At 36.9% G+C, this 22172-nt stretch overlaps 1 protein-coding gene and 1 long non-coding RNA gene across 3 annotated transcripts in view; one reads left to right on the top strand and one right to left on the bottom strand.

Moving 5' to 3' along the window:
- The window catches only part of LOC148126921 (uncharacterized), a 48458-nt gene that overhangs the window by 23607 nt on the left and 2679 nt on the right, over positions 1–22172 (bottom strand). Inside the window, exons 2-3 of one of the 2 annotated variants that reach the window (XR_015741719.1) lie at positions 17248–17436; positions 2919–3070 (exon numbers count right to left, since the gene is read on the bottom strand). This is a non-coding gene — a long non-coding RNA (uncharacterized LOC148126921). The remainder of the gene's footprint in view (positions 1–2918; positions 3071–17247; positions 17437–22172) is intronic. The other variant, XR_015741720.1, reaches the window with a different exon arrangement.
- The window catches only part of SLC25A48 (solute carrier family 25 member 48), a 34482-nt gene continuing 30044 nt past the window's right edge, over positions 17735–22172 (top strand). Inside the window, exon 1 of the mRNA XM_026696514.2 lies at positions 17735–18025. Within this exon, the coding sequence (XP_026552299.1) occupies positions 17920–18025 (106 nt within the window). The 5' untranslated portion in view covers positions 17735–17919. The remainder of the gene's footprint in view (positions 18026–22172) is intronic.

The following is a 22172-nucleotide window of genomic DNA, read 5'->3' as shown; positions in this document are numbered from 1 at the left end:
CAAATGCTTTGTAAAGCATTTATGTCATAAATTGCTTTATGAGCATTTTATGTCAAAATGTTTGATAAAATTTGCCAAATTTCAGTTCCACTGGAATCGGGGGTCCAAGAATTTGGACTGTATTCTGTATGCTGCATTGAAGTGTCTTGGTTCCAAAAATGTTGCCCCATGTTGTATTGTTTTGCCCAATTAAAGGCGAAATGAGAATTTTAGTAGTTTGGGTATATAAATTATCACTTGGTATTGCATTCTTCCCATCCCTAGTTCATAATAGAGACTCCTTAAAGTTATATTTCATCTTCCAGTTTGAGATGATATTTTCCTAATTCTTCCAGTGCAGATTTTGCTGTGGACATAATCGAGGACACTTCATCAATTATATGCTTTATGATTTCATTGGGGTGGGGAAGTTGGTGTTACTGACATGCCCCCTTTTCGCTGGGCATTTCCCTCTTATTTTACTATGACTATGGAAAAGATCAAATACAAATGCTCAATGGAATGGGGAACCTATTATCATGCGTGGTGGAGCTGCAAAAAGTACAAGAGTTTTGGCTCAGGACGGGGAAGTGGTTGGAGGAAATGTTGGCTTTTAAATTAGATCATGTACCAGAATGATTTCTATTAGGAATCATGTCAAAAAATACAATAAGGATGAGCTATATTTGATTATACATATTATCACTGTGACAAGGATAGTATTTGCCCAGAACTGGAAAGAAACAGCCATACCGAGTGAAGACGAAGTAATAACCAAAACCTTGATAGGCGCTGAAATGGACAAGCTAACTTTAAAGGTGAAAACTAAAGACGAGTCGGCATATTACACAATTTGGGAAAGATTCTAACACTGGTGGGAGCAGAAAGGAAGGTCTTAAGTTGGGAAAGGAGTTCCTGAGAGGGTAAATGGATGTATGAGATGAAAATAGGACTAATGGTGTTGGAAAATGTAATATATGAGTGAACAAATGTATATATGTATATATTTGAATAATTGTATATAGGAAATATGCGATACTGACCAGTTTGACCAGTTATGTCAAACTGACTTCACTCTGTTCAATTTTTGTAATTGTTTTATTCAATAAAATATTTTAAAAAAGAAAAGAAAAAAAAGGAAAAGATCAAATACCTAGCCTCTATAGAGTGTAATGCCTGACTAGTGTTTTCTGAAACACTTGGAAACACTTGTTAGGTTTTGGGTAGACTCCTTATACACATAGATTTAGTGCTGTTTTGAAAGATATCTAGTCCTGTTTTGTACACTTAGTTTAGTGCTCTTGAAAAGAGAGTACTAGTTCTATGCTATACTGAAGGTTAATTTAAGTCAAGAAAAAGGTCTGGGTTCTGTAAACTGTGCATTGCTGCTCCTGTCACCAGGCTTTTGCGCTGCTTCTACCAATAAGGTAGTTCACAAAACCATAGCATACAAACCCAGTGTCCAAGGCTAAAACAATAGCGCCACTCACAAAGAAACACCTCAACAGTAGCAGAGCTCACCCAATCTGTCCCAAAGAATGATGTCCCAAAGAAAGATTTTTTTAAACAAAGATTTTCTTCATTGTTAGCATCTACCTCTAAGATTTGGGGATTTTAGGCTCTCTAACCATCAGGGATTGCTACCTGCTCTCATTTTGGATTTTCTGGAATGCTCGCGAAGGGTATGCTTTTCACTACATTGGATACAAGGGAAGCTTACAATTTAGTTTGAATGAAGGAGGGCATGAATACTTTGCAGACTTTGACCATAGTCAAGGATGAAGCTTGCTATTGGGTGGTTGATTCCCCCCCGCCCCCCATTCAGCCTGTTCCCCTTTGCCATGTCTGTTAGCCTGACTGACAGCACACAGGCTTGAAGGAGGAGAAAGTGCATCTGAACCTCTTGGCCAACTCCACTTCTGCACCTGTGACCTGTCGGCTGGGCTATTCCTAAAATTCTTTGGAAAGAATGCCAATCCCCCATCCAAAAGTGACTATTTGAAAAGTCCCACATATAGAAGTGGAGAGTGGGATGAAGTTAGGGCTCCAGACATAAAGCTATGACTTGGGCACCTTGAAAGATGGCTGTACCTTCAATTCCAAGCACCCACCCTCTCTAGTCCAATCCTGCTCTACCTCCCGTTAAAAACAAGAATTGGTGGTTATTTTCTAGCTGGCAGGTGATGTTTAGTGGGAGGGGAACCCAAGCCAGGGAATCTGCCAACTGCTTTTCTTAACTTGTTCTGCTTTAGAACAGTAAGGATCCCATTAGTCACCAGTTTCATTATTGTGGCTTGGCAGTCAAGGCAGTGCAATATATTCCAACTCAAGGACTGGAGGATAGCATGTTAACATGGACAGCTGGCTGTGCCCGTACAGAAAGAACTGCCAGTTTACACTTGCTCAGCCACAAAACCAAATGGAATCTGCAAGAACAGTGCTATTGAGCTAAGATGGATGGCAACCACACAAAAAAGCAATTGCCCACAGGTTGCTTAACCCTTGTTGTTTTGCTTTCTAAATAAATAAACTCTGGTTCTCATGGTTATTGGGAGAAAAATTACAGCCTTATGTCGATCAGTCTTCATGACACTTAATCCATGATGTTATGGCATACTTGAAAAGAGACAACTGAGGAAAACATACTTTTCTCCCACTGCACCATTCCATAGTCAAGTTCACATCTCCATAACCTCAGTATCAAAGCCTTCTGTCTACCCACAGACTCCAGTTCATGATCACTCATTGCTTGTGTAATACACATATGGTATATTACCAAAACTTAAGATAACTTGAGGCAAAAAAAAAACAACCTTCTGCATTTTGGATCCTGCCACAGTTTTGAACTATTTACTACATGAGGGGAAAAGGTTTCAGTGAGGTTACCTATTTTATTTGTTACTGAGGGCCTGCCCCCATGATGTCAAAGAAATAAATACCTATACTGAACTGTAAGACAAGCTGGATATTCTTCTGCTATTCTGGTGGCCTTGCTGCCCAGTGGGAACTCTCTTGGGGCTCCTGGACTTTGTCACTTGGCTGATATTTAGTTCAGATGTCCTTTGGTGATGAGTTACTTCAATCTCATGTCCTGAGGGAAAGATAAGGAACAGTTATGGAGTTCAGGACCTTCATGGTAGCCATGATTTTGTATAGATAATATCTGGTTCATCACATATAGGTAGACACATTTTGAATCTTATCTTCTGCTAGTCCATTGCACAGTCAGATAACTTCCTCATCCAACTGAGATTGACTGCCACCTGAAAATTTGGTAGAGTTGAAAGACCTGTTAGGAAAATTCTTTTCCCTCCACTTGGGGCAGATCAAATTCAAAAGAAAAAGTTGAAGTTCTATTTTCTTACTTCAACATCCTTACTCCTAGAGTAATACATGTGTTATTGAAATACTGTAAACTGAATGACTAATCTGTGAACCAGTGCTTTTACTATAATACATAATCATTCCTTCAATTAAAAAATGAAAATAAAGAGGATTTTTTTCTTTTTCTTTTAAAAAAGATGAAATTTAAGCACATACTGCTGCCTAAAGGAAATACAAGGAATGATGCAGAGTTATGGAGAAAGAAATAAGATCATCTGGAAAACTAAACGTGAGAGGGTTGATACATCTGCTTGTCTTTTCAGAAATCAAACATGATGCATTTCATTATGATAATTACACTGTGTTTAATTATTCTACCTGTGTGTTCAATTGATATTTTAATTACGATAAGCCTCGAAATGTATGGAGGCAATCTTAAATCTGCATACACTTTCCCTCAAACACTGACTGATAACATTTCCAGAGTGTATAACACTTTATCACGTGTTCTTGAATGGTAGTGTTCAGGTAAATCAATACTTTTATGTAAAACAGATTTTTCACTAAAAACTGAAGTACCCTCCATGGGACAGAATATGAGAAAAGCTTTTTGGAACAGATCAAAATCTACCTAGATCAGAAGTCCTTCCCACCCACCCCCAATAGTGGCTAAACTAAATTTTATGGGATTTTCACATTCCCTCCCCTCAGTAACTAATATTCAGCATAAGCTTTAAATTTTGTGTAAGAAATTATGTATGGGGATGGGGGGAGGATAGAGAGAAAAGATAAAAACATCAACTGCTTTGGGAATAGACAACGATAAATCTTAAGTTTGTGTCTATGTATTTTTATAAAAATCTGTTTAAAAGTAAGGTAAACTACATCATTATCCCTAGCTCCGAATTTCAGGAAACAACAGTCTCTAATTGTTAGGAGGTGATCAGGCTGAGCCTGAGACAGGGGTCAAATATGTCATCAGTCTCAAGTCCCTTTGTGCCCACAAAAGAGATCTAAGTCCAGCCCACCTTAAATTCTACTGGCTCTTATCTACTGCCAGTTTGCTTGGACCATTAGTAGTTCAGATTCTTGTAGAGAGCATAAGCTTGCAATAAACCTTTATATTCATTTGAACTACCTGGAACTTTTGATTTCCCCAGTGCTTGACACTTGAAAACTTGAAAACTTTAGGCTGGTACTTATTCACTCAGATAATGTAGTACAACTACCTTTATCCAGAGATTTATCTAATACCCTTTCAAAGCCATCCAAATGAACAACAGCACTGCATCTTATTAAATTCTGCAGTTTGATAATGTGTTTGTGAGGAGATAATCTTTTCTCTCTATTCTAGACTCTCCCATTGTGCATTATTGGTTATTTCAGGACAGTAATCTTTTGAGAAGAACAGACTGCAAACAAGAAGTGAAACTTTGTCTCCTTACATTGCTGGCAAGGTGTTGTTTTTTTTAATGCAAAAACCTGTGATTTTTTTTTCCAAAGAAAATTAAAGATTATATCCATTTTTTCCCCAACCTATTTTTTGATATATCTATTTCTAAATTGTATTTTACTATGGATTGTATTCCTTTTGGTAGATATATAGGTTCTTAGGGCTAGTCTCTATAGAATTCTCTTTCTTTTTCTGTTACAGATAGCTTGAATTGCCCAAGTTGGCTCAAATTATTTTTATTATTAAAGTTCACTGTTATCAGGGCTTAGCTAGGCCCATTTTAGTCCAGCTGAAGAATGTGAAGAAACAACCCCCCTTAGCTTGAGTCCCACTCAGTCTTCAGCCTGCAAGGTTTCACTGACATGGTTGTTAGTTGGTTTTTCAGCCAGGTTGCCTCAGCTGCTGTCCATTACTGGTTGGAAGGGGAAAGCTTGTTATGCTGTTGGCAGTTCTGCAGAAGCTGGTGTGGCTGCAGAGTTCTGTCTCTGCCCACAGTGCAGCTGCTCTTCTGAACTAGTTTCCCCTTCTTCCAGGCCTTCGGTTGTCTGCTCCCCACAGGCTCTGACCTCACACGTTCATCAAGCCAGCTTTATCTGGGACATCCTTTGCTTTGATCTTCTCTCAGCTATGATGCTCTCTTTCCTGCACTCTAGTGCAAAACTGTGTAACCCCTCCTCCTCCTGACACACCCATACCCCAGCCTGCCAGTCTCCTGCTTCTGTAGCTTTTTGAGGATAGGTGTGGTACAGCTAATTCAGGTCTGGCCTGAAATGGAGTGAAAGCAGGACAGACTTATGCAAACTGCTGCCAGCATCTCTTCCCCTGCCTTTATCTTTATCACAATTGTTTATTCCCTGCATAATATTTTTTAACCCTTTTAAAACCCTTTTTTAACCCTCAAATACTATAACCTTTCCTCATAGGAAAATTCTTCCAATCTCATGATGATTTTGGTTGCCCTTTTCTCTGGACTTTTCTTGTGCAGCTTCTGAATTATGTATAGAGTTCTATACACAATAGCAATTTTGGCAGTGCGATGGTGAATGGCTGGGTCACATTAGTTTAACAGCAAGAATTATGATCATTTATATATGCCTGGGATCCGAATGATCCCCAGTGCAATTCCGCTTTGTATTTGTATGGAGCGTTTCTTCCCATGGACTGTAATTAAAGTAATACTTTTTAAAATATGTCAGTGCATTTGTAGTCTAAAAGTTTTTCCTTTTCTTTTTATTGAATTTGCAGTAAATTATCTCCAAATGTTTTGTTGTGGTTCACAAACCCTGAGTACTTCAGCCTGCAAAGCACATATTATGCTTTGTGGTAGAAATTAACTCTAAGAAAATAACGCAAAGCTTCTACCAGGAGCATTTCTTGTTAAAATTTCACACATGCACATACTTCTGGTTTTGCAATGACTTCCCAAGAAAAAGTACTGTTTCATTTGATGATGTATAATCTAAAATAATAATAAAATATAGGCAGGTACAATCTGAGATAAGAAAGTTATGTGATTATATAAAGCAGTAATCGGTGGTTATTGCTGTTTTTTTTTTAGGACAGGAGATGTTTAATTTGGGATTGTATAACTCTCCCTAAAGGAAACATTTCAAAACATTAGTTGAAGAAAAGGCATCTGAATCAAACAGATTTGTAATTAAAATTTGGGGGAAGTTTAGAACAAATACGGAGATTTGGGTTTTCAAAGCAATGTATTAGCATAACTATTCCCTTTGTACTTACACATAGTATAAAAGATGAGCAAAACCATCCTGCCACAACCCAAAACTTCAAGGAAAAGAAGCACACTACTTTTATAGCACCCTTCAACACAATTACTACCCATACAACTGAAAGGTGCCTTTCCATATAACCAATTAAAACAAAAACCCATAAGAAGAATACTTCTTCCGCACACCAAAAGTATTTGAGAAACAAATTGGCAGATTATTTCAACGACTATTAAATGCAATAGGCAGTTACAGATATAAAATGATATTAAAAGTTTTAAGCAACCAATTGAAACTTAACCACACAGAATCTTATTGCTCACCTTTATGCTGATAAAAACTTCCTGGTTATTACCTTCATGGCAAAGGAAGAGGTGGTATTCAGCCAGTTCTGATAGGTTCTGGAGAACCGGTAGCAGAAATTTTGAGTACTTTGGAGAACCGGTAAATACCACCTCTGGTTGGCCACGCTCCCATCTATTCACTGCCTCCTGAGTCCCAGCTGATCGGCTGGGTCTTCTTTGGTTGCCCTGCACAGGAGAATGGAGCTGGAAAGAAGGTTAGTGGGGTGGGGATGGAATGGGGATTTTACAGTATCCTTCCCCTGCCATGCCCACAAAGCAACGCTCACCAAGCCATGCCACACCCACCAAGCCATGCCCACAGAACTGGTAGTAAAAAAATTTAAATACCACCACTGGGCACGGGGTCAGTTTATTTGTGAGACCACTTCTCCTTGAGTGATCCACCATCCCATTAGGTTATAGTGAGCACACTCCAGGTCCTCTACCTTAAATGTTTTCACCTGATGGGACTTAGCTGTTTTTGGCAAATCATATTCATTTTGTGATCTTGCAAACATTTTAAAAGCATCATTACGGTAGCTGTTCTGTTCTCATTCTACATTTATCTGCCATTATTAAATATAGTATACCAATTTTGAGGTGATTCTAATGTTCACTATATTCATTCTTTCTCAGAAGCTTATGGGTACTTTCAACCATCTATTAATTTTACTATCAATATACATTATCCAAGTGTGTCATATGTGTGTGGTGGTTTTTTTTAAACAACACTGGCATCATTATTGTAGCATTTACTTTCTCTATTAAAATTGCTCAGCAATTAAATGGCCTTTCTAATTGTTTTTTTTTTTCTGTAGGGCATTCTTTTTCCTCATGACTGTTTGCCAGGGTCTGTGAGTAAACAGAAACATTTTCCTTTAAAACAAGCCAGTTTCTCTTTCTTCAGCCATTATTTCAGAGTACAATCATGCCAAATGTTGGCACTAAAATAATCCCATGCAACAAAAGCAAACCACAGGATAAGACGGATAGAAGAATGCCTGAGAGATAAACATGGATGAAACTGTAATTAGCTCTCCAAAACCTCCCACGAAAGTTGAATGAAATACATCAACAATTTAAAAACAGGATTTGTGTTAAGTTTCAGAAATCCATGGCTCTAAACTTGTGAATGTTAAACTACTTTGCCAGAAAAACTCTAATTCACTTCCATTTTTCCTTTTACCAAGAGACACTGAGAAACTAGCTGCATGTCATATTTGTATTTGAGTTTTGAAAATATTAAATAGATGGCTATTTTTAATCAGGACCACTGCATGCAGGAAGCACTATGGTCCTGAAAAGGACTTGTCCTGGACACAGCAATTCACAATTGAAAAATACCTCCCTCCAAACACCACTACAGCAATAGGAGCTTCGTTTTCCATCAAAAACTACAGCACAATGAATTGGATTTGGGGTTTTTTAAATCAAAAGCGTAGAAGAATTAAACTTACCCTTTCTTTACATTCTGATCATACCATTGTATTTTAAATGCTATTTCATTTTTACAAAGGGAAAAGCACTGTGGGCAATGTTTATAACATTCTGAGTACTTAAAGCCCTGTGTATTTTAATTACATAGCCACAAATACTGTAGCAGTCCTGCCAGCGGCATTTGCAGAAAGAATAATAAAAAAGATTATGATGCAAACCACAATTCCATGATTGAATCCCCACAATTTTTATACCAGCCTTCTATTTTTTACATGGGGGCATCCATTATTTTCCTCATCTTCCCCAAAATTGCTAAGATCAGCAATCATCTATACACTTCAAGTAATCAGTTCTACTTTCCTCTTCTTGAAATATAATGAGAGGCAATTATCCTCAGGACAGCAATATGAGAAAAATAGGGCCAATTCTCCAACTGTTGCAGTTGTATTTAGGAAAAAAAAGGAAAGCAAAGTAAATGGAAAGACGGTATTATGTAGAGAAGGTCTGAGGGGGAGGGGTGGCTAATAAAAGCTCAGTAGTTTCTTTAACTTAGAAAGTGCATTAACTGCTGTTTTTAGTATGATGGGAGGCAAAAATTACTATTTATGAGTTCCAATCACAATTAATAAGTGCTAATTGACATGCTGGAAACGAACACTGACACTAGTGTTTTGATGAGAATTATCACAGCTAGTTCCCATATGGAGTGGAACAAATACTTTTTATTGAATTGCAATTCTATTCAGGTGATGTGCAATAAATGGAATTTTGCAACTGTTTGAAAAGGATCTTTTTCTTTGATGTATGATCATACTGCAGTATGATGTAACCTTTTGCTTGTTAAAGCAATGTGTTTGTGTTTTATCTCTTTGTAATCTTTGTGTTTCTCCTTAGAAAGAGAAGATTACTCTGAATTCTGCTAGGCACAAAAGGTTATATTAACCTATGTATGTGAATCTGTACAAGGAATGCTGCCAAAATTTGAAACAAAAAAAGTTCTTTAGTGTTTTAACTGTGAAGGTGGTGACTATGTCCATGGGATGTGAATAATCTTGTTGCTTTAAGCCACAGGCAGACAAGAATGTTTCTGATAGATGAATTGGGGTTCTTGTTGTTATCCAGGTGGCTTGCTTCTTCCACTCTTGTCAAATTTCCAGTTGCCAACTGACTTCAGCGCTTCTAGGAAAGCTGCTCCATTATAGCAAAAGGTATTAATAATGAAGATAAACAAATTGTTAAAATGGGGGTTCCAAAACAGCTAGAATTCAAAAATCTTATATTGAGGGCCTGGAGTGTGCTCACTCTATAACCTGGTAAGATGGTACATACCCTCAAGGAGAAGTGGTCCCACAAATAACCTACATGATCCTGTGCCATGCAGGAATATAAAGGTAATAACCAGGAACTCTTTATCAGCGTAAAGGTGAGTAATATTACATTTTATGTGGTTAAGTTTCAATTGGTTATTTAAAACCTTTAATAGCAGTTCATAGCTGTAACTACCTATTGCATTTAATTCATCACATTTTAATTACATTTCCATTTGAATTTCATTTAATTGTTCTGTTCTGCCAGAAACAAACACTAGTGTTGAAAGACAACCCAATGACTAATTCTCTGCTCTGTGAACCTATTTCTCTCGATCTCATCTTGAGAGCTATTGTTTCCCTCACTACCTCCATTCTCTCCTAGGCCAACTGGAACTAGCACAGATCAAGTTTTGTAACAAAGCACCCCCAGCAGGTAGATTTTATTGTTTCAGTTTTCCATGAGCACAATAGTCTCCGCATAAGGTAACAGTGGCTGGAAGAACATAAAACGTTAATTGAAAGGCTACAATTGCCATAGCCTGAGAGGATCAAAGAAGTAGAATAAGATATTTCAAAGTCCCAAGTCATCTCAGTTGGAGCTCTTGCATAGCAACTGCCATTTCTTGACATGAGGAGATTTCCTTCCATTGTCAGCTGTGTGAATTTCAACTGTTGTCCTGCTTTCTCCTCCCAGAAAGTCTAAGGGGTATTAATCCCTCGGAGTTGTGGAAGCCAAGAGATTGTGGAAAGTTGTGGTGTTCCTTAAATGTGAGCATTTCCGGAAGCAGGAATATGACCTGACCAAGAGATAATGAAGCAGGTGTTATTATTCTATCTGAAAGGAGATAGGAAAAGCCTAGCACCTTGCTAGCCATATCCTACGAAGAGGAGAAGTCAGAAGCATTTGCTCTGTGCATGTGAACCTGGAAAAAGGGAGTGGTCTTAAATTAGCAATCTCTTAGACAAAGATTAGAATGCTATACAAAGAGTTGTCACAGAAAATCCTTCCTGTGGTCTTAAGGTACTGTTGGTGGCACTAGAATTGGACCTCCAATAAGGTTTATTTGGGAGATATGAAGAATTTGAGTAAGAAATGCTGCCAAAAGAATGCTGGCCTTTTATCAGCATCATATTATTTTTATTGATATTACATTTGTACAGAAATATTTTTGCAGTAACTAATCCTTGCACTGTTGCTGTGTGCCAAAGCTATCAACTACCAAACCTGCAAAAATCAAGATTATTTCTAAAAAGCAGCAGTTAGAATTTTCTCTATCTCTTTGTTTCCATCTAGTGGTTATCTACATTTTTGCATCCTAGGCTGATAATCCTACTTTGTTTCTCATATCATGGTAGAAAATGTAGCACCTTGTTACCGAAAGTGTTAAATATTTATCTCTATTAAACCATTTATTGGAACTTTTAAGGAAAAAAAAATAACAACTTATAGCAATTATGAGAAATTCTGGAATAGCAGCATTAAGAGGATTTAATACTCTGTATGCTGTTTGCCCTGATTAATAGAAATGGAAAGATTTGATTTTCTCAGACTAACATTTAAGAATTGTTTTAAATTCCTAATATCTAACTGCAGAATCTTTTCACATTTCTATTCTCAACTATTAAAGGGATGGTTAAACTCAAGATAAATTGATCTTGCTGACAGCAGATGGCAGTGTGATAACATTCTTCCTTTTAAAAAATTTAATATGTGGTTCATGTCAATATTCACAGAGGATTCAGAGCATTTGGCTGAAAGTGAACATTCAAAACATTCACCGATGACCTTTAATCTGTCATCATTACACACAATGATTTCTTATTCTAGAAGTGAATCATAAACTAAGGTTATAGATTCACACAAAGGGCAAGAAACTAACACCTAACCCTTTCTCTTTTCCTGGTTTTGAGAAGGAGAGTTGGAGATTAGTGGCTGGTGCTAGTTCAACACATATTTTTAAGGATATCTTGAATTCTTAATTATCTGTATGCAGAAAAAGTATAATCGAATTTGAAATACAATTTTAAATTATATCTATATCTATCTATCATCTATCTATCTATCTATCTATCTATCTATCTATCTATCTATCTATCTATTCAGGATGTACACATATGTTAATTACTTAACAGGTTGAGTCTACATGTGATGCATCTGGCCTGCGGGCCCCAGTTTGACACCCCTGTCCTACACTTATTTTTGCAATTTCCACACATTTAGTTAGGCATGGAATGAAGAATGTGTGCAATGTTGATATCACCTCCAGTTATTACCCAGCCAGTACTCATGCCCTACTGTGCTATTCATGTCCCAGGCTTTTGGTGTTCATATGTGGCCTGTGGCAGGCCTCCCAAGCCCTCATTCAATTCATTCATGACCTGCACCAGCCCTTCTAAGGCCTCCCTCAGACTCCCAACAACACTCCCTCATGCCCCTCTATAGCAGCACTCCACATCTCTATTCCTTACCTAAGATTCATTTTACTTCCTGATTAGTGACCCACGCATCTTGTGATTAATGATAGGGTTACATGACATCACACTTTACAGCCATTGACCTAGTTCCAATTGCTATCTATGTCATCCCACAGGAGGTATATAAATCAGAGCGGCTGCTGTTTATCATAACATAATATGGCCATGTAGTGTTTCACCTTTGATGACAGATAGGTGCAAATTGAGTTCAGTTATAGAACTTGTATCCATGGCTTTAAAACAGCTATTTCCAGTCCTATATCTCATAGCAAGTGCAGAGAATAACCTGATAAATTTGCTTTAAAGAATGAAGATGGGTATTATGTTTGCATTCCTACCTGTACTGTAGAATCTTCTTAGAATCAGATTTAAAGACGGCACAGCTTATTATAGAAAGTCTTTTTACTTCTAGGTCAATAAGTTTACAGACTGAGTCACTTACAAAATACAATTGAAGAACAATAAAGGAATACTACTAATAGTGGTTAAAAAAAAACCTACGTATGCCATGAGGCTTGATCCAGATGATAAATTCATAAACAAGATTATGTATGATATTCTGCCTGGAGTTACATATCACAAAAGATTTAGGACATGGTAATTAGAAATATCTGGGAACAGTGGAAACAGTTTAAAAGCAATAGTAATAAAGTATTGGGAGGTGGCTGCAATTTTTAAAAAAACTACTATATTTTAACCACTTGCTTTTATCCAAAATAAAATAGCTAAAATATAAGTTAGACTGTTTTAACTTTGTATAATCTGCTTTTGTATCTTAGTTGAAAAGTATTTTGTTTCTGTAGATGTTTCAATATCATTGTTAAAATCATAATTATATAATTACTCACAGGCAAGGCTTTCCGATGCAAAGAAGAATTATCTCTAGTTTAATAATTCTTTCAGACTGAAATAGGTTACCTTTGGGAAAAAGTATATGATGGAGATGATCATGCTACGAAATTCATTATCCCTATTAATGCACAAGGAGCTGTGAATGAGATGATGAATAGCTTGAATAGTTTGTTATTGTTACACACACATAGACAGGACTTTGCCAAACTAAAGTACACTCTGCATAACCAGCAGATATATCCTGTGAAGCAGAGGTGGGTATTCAGCAGGTTCTGACCAGTTCTGGAGAACAGGTAGTGGAAATTTTGAGTAGTTTGGAGAACCGGCAAATACCACTTCTGACTGGGGATTTTACAGTATCCTTCCTCTGCCACACCCACCAAGCCACTCCCACAGAACTGGTAGTAAAAAAAAATTGAATCCCACCACTGCTGTGAAGGTTTAGGAAAAGTCCTTCAAGAGCCTTTTTCTGTATACTAAGGACTCAAGGCGGATTTGTCTCTTAGTTCGTTGGGGAAGAACCCCCCCCTCTTGCAACTAAGCATCAGATTCCATGATAGAATGGAAAAGAATGATAGTTCTGATAGGTTGGTTACTTAGTCTAAGTCCATTAGGCATTTCCCTCTCCCATTCAAAGTACAGTATTATTTTAGAACCCTCTGGAACCTGTATGCACATACTTTGGCCACAGACAGTGAAGTATCAAATGTTTAGATTGGAAAAGAAAAGTATAAATTCTCTCCAAGAAGATAGGTATTTTGTCTTTTGTCTCATTTTTAGTACAATCATGCATCTATTTGGAATGAATGAATATGTGTGTGTGAGTGTGTGTAATATATACATATATATAGTCTTTCTGATACATATATACTATAGTGTATATATGGATCTTTGGTTGTTCGGGTTTTCTCCCGCGTAAGATTCGAAGTATCTAGGCAACGTTTCGATGAAGTCTCATTCATCATCTTCAGGCTTCTGTCTTCGGCTCTTGCTTCTCAGAGTGAATATAGTGTATATCTGTGTATATTCTTTAACTTATGACCATTATGTCTTAGTGATCTTTTGAAATTGTGACAGACATTGTCAGAGCTACTTATGATACAATTTCAAAATTATGATGACTGACACCTCCCTCCTGAAGACACATCATCACATTTTGGATGCTTGGCAACCAGCCCACATTTACAGCAGTGGTGTGTTTCAAATATTTTTACCGCCAGTTTGGTGGGCGTGCTTTGCGCGTGCACACACACTTTGTGCGAGTGCACGCATTTAACGCATACTTTGTGCAGGCACAGAGGTGTTTTGAGTCACCTCCTGCAATCCTGCACTCTTCCTGACGCTTCAGCAACTGCTGCGCAACAATTGCTGTGCTGCGCAAAGCAGCTGCGCTTCAAAAGCAGAATATAGAGGTTAGTACGGGAGCCCGGGCAGGTGGGTGGGCCCAACACAGCGCGTCGGAGAAAATCGGTTCAGTCTCCGCTGCTCATTGCCACTACTGGCTTGGCAGAACCGGGCAGAACCGGTAGAATACCATCACTGCATTTGCAGTATCCAACAGTCACATGACCTCAATTTAGTTTTTTTTTTTTTTTGCTGGAAACTGGCATTTATTTTCAGTTTCTAGTTTTAAAAAGTGTGTATTGGTCAAGATGGGTTTGCTTAATGGCCACAGTATTTGGTAAAGAAACATGCAAAAAGGGCATAAAATTAGGCAAAGGACCCATGGAGGCCTGATTAATGACTGGTACGTCTTACAAGTGTAATTCCGAGCTCAATTACTGTCATAAATCAAAAAGTGTAATTATAGATAGACACATCAACAATACTAATTATGCTGTTTTAGACCCTGCACGGGAGTGTGTATGTGTGTATAAACACACACACACACACACACACACACACACAGAGTTACTTTATATTTCAAAATTTTGAGATTGCTTTTCCAGTTCTCAGCATTCACACAAGAGGTATCATTACTCATAGAACACCCAGTGGTTTAGATCTTTAGGACTCTGTCTTCAAACATATCTATCTATTTAATTTCTGTGCTATTCATTTGTTTCATATTCTCTTTTGATATTAAGGGTCAATTCTGATCTAACGTGAAAGGAAAATTAGCAGAAATAGTAACAATAGTGGAAGATACACAGGAACAAATCTGACAACAATTGTAGTGCTGTTAGTAACATGATTCCAAATCAAATTAATCATACAGGATAACGATATGGAGATGAACAATGGGCCTGCATTTGAATCTATTCAAAGTAATTGTGACTGAGAAACAGAGGAGTGTAGAATATGCATACATAACATCTGCATACAAATTTTACAATTATAACTCTTGGTCACATCTTGGAACAAAAAGAGGGAGCTGAAAAAGGAAAATTCTCTTCTCCATGAAGTTATATAATGCGGATGCGTACATTAATAGTTCTAGAAGTGTTAATATTTAAAGTAATGGATTAGTGTAAAACAGAAGAAAAGGAACAGCTGAGGTCCAGAGACCAGGCATGTATAGTGATGCACAAGCGTTTATGTGTCACAAAACAATGTAATGCTGTTTTATCTCAACTTGGCTACAATGCATATATTGAAGAGCTGGAAAAATTATTAAACATAGCAATACACTTAGGCTTATATATCGCTTCACAGTGCTTTGTAGCACTCTCTAAGCAGTTTACAGAGTCAACGTATTTCTCCCAACAATCTGGGGCCTCATTCTACCCACCTCAGAAGGATGGAAGGCTGAGTCAACCTTGAGCCGGGTGAGATTTGAATTGCAAAATTGCAGGCAACTGGTAGTCAGCAGAAGTAGTCTGCAGTACTGCACTCTAACCACTGCACTACCATTGCTCATAAACATATAACCAATATAACTATAATGTCTGAACATTGCATGTTAAATTATTATGGAAACAGACAAAGAAGCTACAGGTACTCCTTGACTTACAACCCCAATTGAGATTGGAAATAGTAAGTGGTTCAGTCATTAGGTGTGGTATTACATGAATATACCCAATTTTGTCACCTTTTCTGCTGTGTTAAGTGAATAACTAAGGTTGTTAATTGAGACATTATGTGATTGTGACTTACGACCTTCCTTGCCAGCTTCCCCATTGACTTTGCTTGTCAGAAACCAACTAAAGTGGTCACAAATGGTGATCATGTGACTGCAGGATTGTTGTAAGTTCAAACTGATTTCCAAGATTCTGAATTGTGATCACATGACTACAAAGATGCTGCAACGATCATATGTGCACGGACCAATCATAAGTCACTTTTTTCAGCAGTCTAAATGAATGGTCATTCCTTTGAATGGTTGCTTAAACAAATAGTCTTAACTTGAGGACTATCGGTATTAATGGGCTTTCACGCAAAAACTCACATAGAACTCAAGTAACTATAAAAGTATTTCAAATTCTATACATTTATAAAAATTAAAATATGGGGATAATAACTGAAAGCTCACTGGAATTAATATCCATGTTTCTGATACGTATCTACTATATTTTCTTATCAGTTTAAAATAAATTTCCTTTACAACAGAACTCCAACTCAGAAGCATGGAAGAATATGGTGCATTCAACTTAGTGAGCTGGTTACAAATGTCATAAAACTCAGCTGCAGAAAATGTAATGGAACTTAAAGTATGATTAACTTTTTTCACTGTGATTTTCCTTAAAGGATTTGATTCAACTCTTCAGCCCAAATAACCCTGTAGCCAGTTTATATGTATAAAAATCAACAACACCAACAGCAAGGAAACACAAATCTTGAGTTTACAAGTTCACAACCTATAAAACTATACACTTGGTGAAAAGGGAGGACAGAGCAAAGTTCAGACCCCAGTTTTATAATGAAATATGTCAAATACAGTGGCAATCTAGATATAACTTTTGACAATGAAGATATTGAAGTGGTAAGTATCTTCTGCCTTTGACAATCAGTTATCAATGGTAAAGGAACCAACATTCAAGAAATATGACACAGACAAGCATTTGATTCAGCACCAATGAAAGTCTGGAAAAAGTTATTCAGTTGCCAAAAATGTGGCTATACCTACAAAAACCAGAATGACACCAGCATTGTTTTCTCTGTGAATCTATGGAAGCAGGACAGAAAGATTACTCCTGCTTTTGAACTTTGGAATTAGAGAAACATTTGAACTTTGGTATTAGAGAAAACTCCTGAGAGAGTACAATGGAGAGCTAAGAAAACAAATAAACCCATTATTATTTAACCCAATTTGTCTTGATATGGCTATTTTCCACTTCAATTCCTATGAAAATACTACTAAAATATCACATCCTCTCAATGTTTTTGGCTACATCTTCCATTACCCAAGAAATCTTCTTTTCATCTTTTTTTCTCCTATACTTTCAGGTTCTTGGTGATTCTCCAAATCTGCTTTAAAGGATCCTCAATTCAACAGAACAGTTTCAAAGAATGCAGGCTCACTCTTTTCCAATAGCGGATGCTGTTCCATCACTGGATGAACCCAGTTCTATTTCATCCATTGTAAATTCATCCTAGGAGGAATATCATAAAACTTTCAGGTTATAATATTTTTTCATCACCATTCTTCTGAAATACTGTAGTCACTTGGATGCTTTCACTCTGAACAATTTAGTTTCCACATGTACAATTTTGGTTTGGTTTGGTTTGGTTACAAAACCAAATATACAAGACATAAAGTGTTCATTATTTTGTATGTTGACCATAGATTAGCTATTTGCCTTTAATTAGTAACATGCAAGAGTGACTTCTGGAATCTGTGGTTCTTATTGTACTGTCCCTTTAAGCTTTGTGACTATGAGGTCACTTTGTGCTTTGAAGGCACTTTTGCAGGGAAGAGAGACAGAGACTAGAATCGAGTTGTTTGAGTTCTGAGGCTGTTGAAAGTTGTCAAAGAAACCACTGCTCTGCAGTCATAATAGGATAAAAAAAAAACCACCCAGATTTAAAAGAGGCACATTGAGACTCTCTTCTTTGCTTGCCTGGTGCTGAAGGAGATGAATGTAACCGCATCACCCAAGACTAAAACTGAACAGGACTGCTTAAGATATGGTAAAACGGGCAGCTTTCAATTGGATGATTTTATAGCTGGATGGGTAGGAGGTAAGTGTTTCATGTGGGAATAATGTGAAAATACAACAAAGGAGCATTAAAAGGGGCACAGATTTAGCTGGATGTTGAACAATTCTGAATGTAACAGTTTGCACACATAAAGTTCAGTGTATTTCTCAGCCATTTGTACGGTTCCATGAGTATAATTTACCCAATTACTGAAGAAAACATCATCTGAATTAAGTAGTAATTGCTTGTTATGAACACTCAGACCTGTGATCTTTCAAAGGTACTAGATCCATAAATCACAGTTGGTTCAGGAGAGGAAAACACAAACAGGGTTAAGTTTAATGAAAAATTACTCCGGTTCCTTCCCCATTTTACTCATGCCTCTAATAAATATTTAATAGAGATCTAATTAATTGAGCTGTGGAGTCAAATCCAGATCTTTAGACAGCTGGTCTAATATTGGCCAGTCAGAAACCTCCGTACAGCCACTCCTTTCATGAACTGTTGGTTTGACTAGAGATCAAGATAAGAACATGTGGAAAAATACCAACATTGTCTACCTATTTCCCTACTGGTCCACAACTTACAATCTAATGCTCTTATGGTTTCAAATACTCTAAACTCCATAACTGCTGGCGAATGACAACAGAGTGATCATCTGGCAATCACAATTCATCTTCTGTAGTTAAGGTCTGTGTGTTGAAGAAAGAATTAGAAGACATTTATATACTCCTTATATGATCTCCCAGCCATAAACTCATATATTATGAAGTACATTCCTTCAGAGTTAAGGTTATAAATGCGAGTAGCAAGCAGCAAATACTGTATAGGAGGTGATAGTTTCTAAATTCCCAAGTTATATCATGGTTATTAAATAACTGAAAAAGATAAGTTGTGTATTTATAGATCGTCCAGCAACTCTGAAGGTCACAAAAGGCTTTGGAGAAGAAGACCCCATCTGCCCAAAGATCTAAGCATGGCAGATGCAATGGTTCCACATGATTCATGTGCTTTTCAAAATGCACAAGTATTCTGGCATTTCCACAGCAATCCATCCTTGCCCCTTTCAAATTTTCCTCTTTTATTGCCTCTTCTTGCTAGAATAGATTCTGCATCCTGGGTTTATAGCTTTTTGATCTTAAAATATACTCAGAGAATTAATAGGACAGTTAATTCAAAAAGTAATACTACAGAATAACATGCCATGATTATTCCAAACCATTTTCAGTTTGGAAATCCATCCTGCATAGATGTTTCACCTATGATGCATGGTAAGATGATTCTGGGTTATTCTGACAAGTTTAACTTGTTTATTGTCAATTTTTAATAAATTTCCTTTATCATTTTAGTTTTCCAAACAAATTAGACTATTTGCAACACTAGATTCCATGGGGAATGAGAAATTCTACTCCTCCACTTTCATATTGATATCTTCAATTTCATATGAAAAAAAATTAAAATTCCACGGTGGTGTAGATTGAGAAATATGACACACTCCTAAATTGTAATTTGGAAGTCATTCTATTTTTTCAGTTAAACACATCCCCTTCTGTTATCAGTGATTCAGGGGAGACTTTTGTGTAACTGGGTCCATACACAAATGGAACAATTAAAGATAATTTGCAGAATCCTCAAATGGAGCAGCATCCATGGGATAGAGACTTTTTTGGAAAATCCCATTTATTTCCATGGGATGGTCATAATTTAGCGACTCCTGGTCGCTAAATGTGAATTAAAATTACCATTTTACTACATTTAGAAATAGGAGGCATGGGTAACTTTATGACCAATCCTTGAATTTATTACTTTTACAAATTGGTAAATCAAAGGAAAACTAAAGTAAGATCGTAAATACAGTTGCAGTTTCATTTAGTGACTGCTTTGGTTAAGAACTGAGTTGCTGGTCCCATTTGTGGTCACTAAACAAGGACTAACTAATGTTAAGTTAAAATTATCTATTACTATCTATACATCTTGTTGAGATGTAGTGGCCTTTTATAATATCTACTTTTCTGTTATTGAGCCTTGGTTTTAGTATTATGATCTAGTGATTCCATTTTTTTTGAGGGCTTCTATTTTCTAGGGAATTAACTATCCTAATTTTAGTCCTAACTATCTACTATGTTTTCTGAATGCCTGCATATTTCTTTTCTTCAACTCAGAATTATACATGGGCATCACCCATGGAGTATATTGAGTTATATATTGAGTTTCAATGGTGTATATGTAAAAAGTAGAGCTGTACATGGTGACATGATAAATAAGTCTCTGCATAGTTTCCATTACTTGATGAACTTGCTCTCTTAATAAAATAATTCTGAAGGGAGAAGCAGTTATTAACACATGTATTTGAATAAAGTTTATATATAAAATATATGGTTCTGTTCACTTGATTCTTATTTTTTTCACCTGGGAATTATTGTATCTTGTCGAACATGCTTGGTGTCACTGGTTATCCTTTGCTTTTTAAAATAATACTGGTAATAATAATTTACTAGTAATAGCAAAAATAATTTACCAGTAATTTACTGGTAGTAGTAATTTATGCTCTTTATCTATAAAGATTGACATTAAGATCTTGTCAGTGCAATTTAAATGACCAATACAAGACTCATAGTTGGCTTGTGGGTTCATGATAGCAAGCGTTATAGCTCATTCTTTAATAGTCCCTGTAAGACAATTTCTTATAAATTGCCAGTTGCCTTTGGTTGCAATTTGTGTAGAGTTTCTAGCAGAAATTGTCAGAATATACTTAAGTTTGACTGTAGTGGGTGTAGAAGATAATTGGGAGAGAAATCTGGAGTGATGATAGTCTTAGCAAATGAAAATTTACTACTTTTCTGTTTCTTCTATTCATTCAGCAGATGTCCCATATACAAGTATGGAAAGTAGGAATTCAAAGGCTCTTTTTTTGGGGGGGGGGGGGAGAAATTAATATTTGCATTTTCAGACTCAAGCTATATTACACACAGTGGCCTCAACTGCTCCTGGTTTGTATTCATGCTGGTTTAACTTTAAGCTGCTTTAAGACAATGCTGTCTAAGTATCTGAGATCCTTTATCAACATTCTTGCAAGGCAATCAGTCCAGACAGCAGATTACCATGCCCTTCCATTAGATCAGGAGTTTCCAAACCTGGTGACTTGAAGACTTGCGCACTTCAATTTCCAGAATTCCTCAGCCAGCCTTAAAGTCGCCAAGTTTGGAGATCCCATGCAGGGTTAAAAGACATGCAGGCATAATAGCCAATCTGATGTTAGTCCCTGCTTATCTGGGTGTTATTTTCCGGGGAGAGAATGTATTGTGGTCTGTTTCTGTCTTAGCTGTTTATTGTCTCTTTTGAATGGTGTGTAAATGTGGGTTTTTTCTATGTCTGTTGATTGTTGATTTGAATGTCAAATGTTCAGAATATCTGAATGACAAGCTTCCAGGTATTCTCTAGCATTTTTGCACTTAACTTTGTTTAGGATGCTCACAATTTCCCAGTTGAAACTATGGTTGGGTCTATCCATGTGTTATGAGATTAAGCAGTTTTTCATTGTGTCTTTTGATTGCTAGTTGATGTGCAATGATGTGCTCTGCTAGTCTTCTGCTTGTCTGTCCTACACAGTGATCGTTAAGGTCCTTATATTGTATGTGGTACATGACTCCTGTTTTTATTTCTTGGGCTACTTAGATCTTCTGACTTTCTTAATATATTTTGAAGGTTTTAGTTGGATTATGTGCTACAAATGATGCTTTGTGGTTGTACAATCTGTTGATAGTTTCTAAGATGCTTTAAACATGGCAGTTATACCTTTTTCATAGCTCATGTTAGTTGGGCTATAGCGGGTTGAGTGGTGAGGAACTTTCTCATAAAGTTGAGTGCTGCCCATTTTGTTGGAAGTTGTTGTATAGGTGGCCTTTTCCCTTTTTCTGATATTCTGGGTTGTTGCTAGGGAAATCCTGCTCAGCATTCAGACAAATCAGCCATCAAGCAGAGATTATCACCAGACAAACAATCAAGGAAAATACAGTACTCTAATCAATGAACCACCAAGGAGAAAACTACACCCACCACCAATGCTGGCTGGAAAACTTAGTGTATACAAACAGGAAGCAAGCCCCACGTTCACAAGCACTGATGGATTTACGTAGTTGATGAATGAAACATATGCAACCAAACAACCTGTCCATCTAAACAGGTCACA

This window comes from Pseudonaja textilis, chromosome 2, assembly GCF_049901715.1.
Source record: "Pseudonaja textilis isolate UNSWEBS1 chromosome 2, rPseTex1.2, whole genome shotgun sequence".
Classification (NCBI taxonomy): domain Eukaryota; kingdom Metazoa; phylum Chordata; class Lepidosauria; order Squamata; family Elapidae; genus Pseudonaja; species Pseudonaja textilis.
This window is presented reverse-complemented; position numbering and strand designations above follow the sequence as displayed.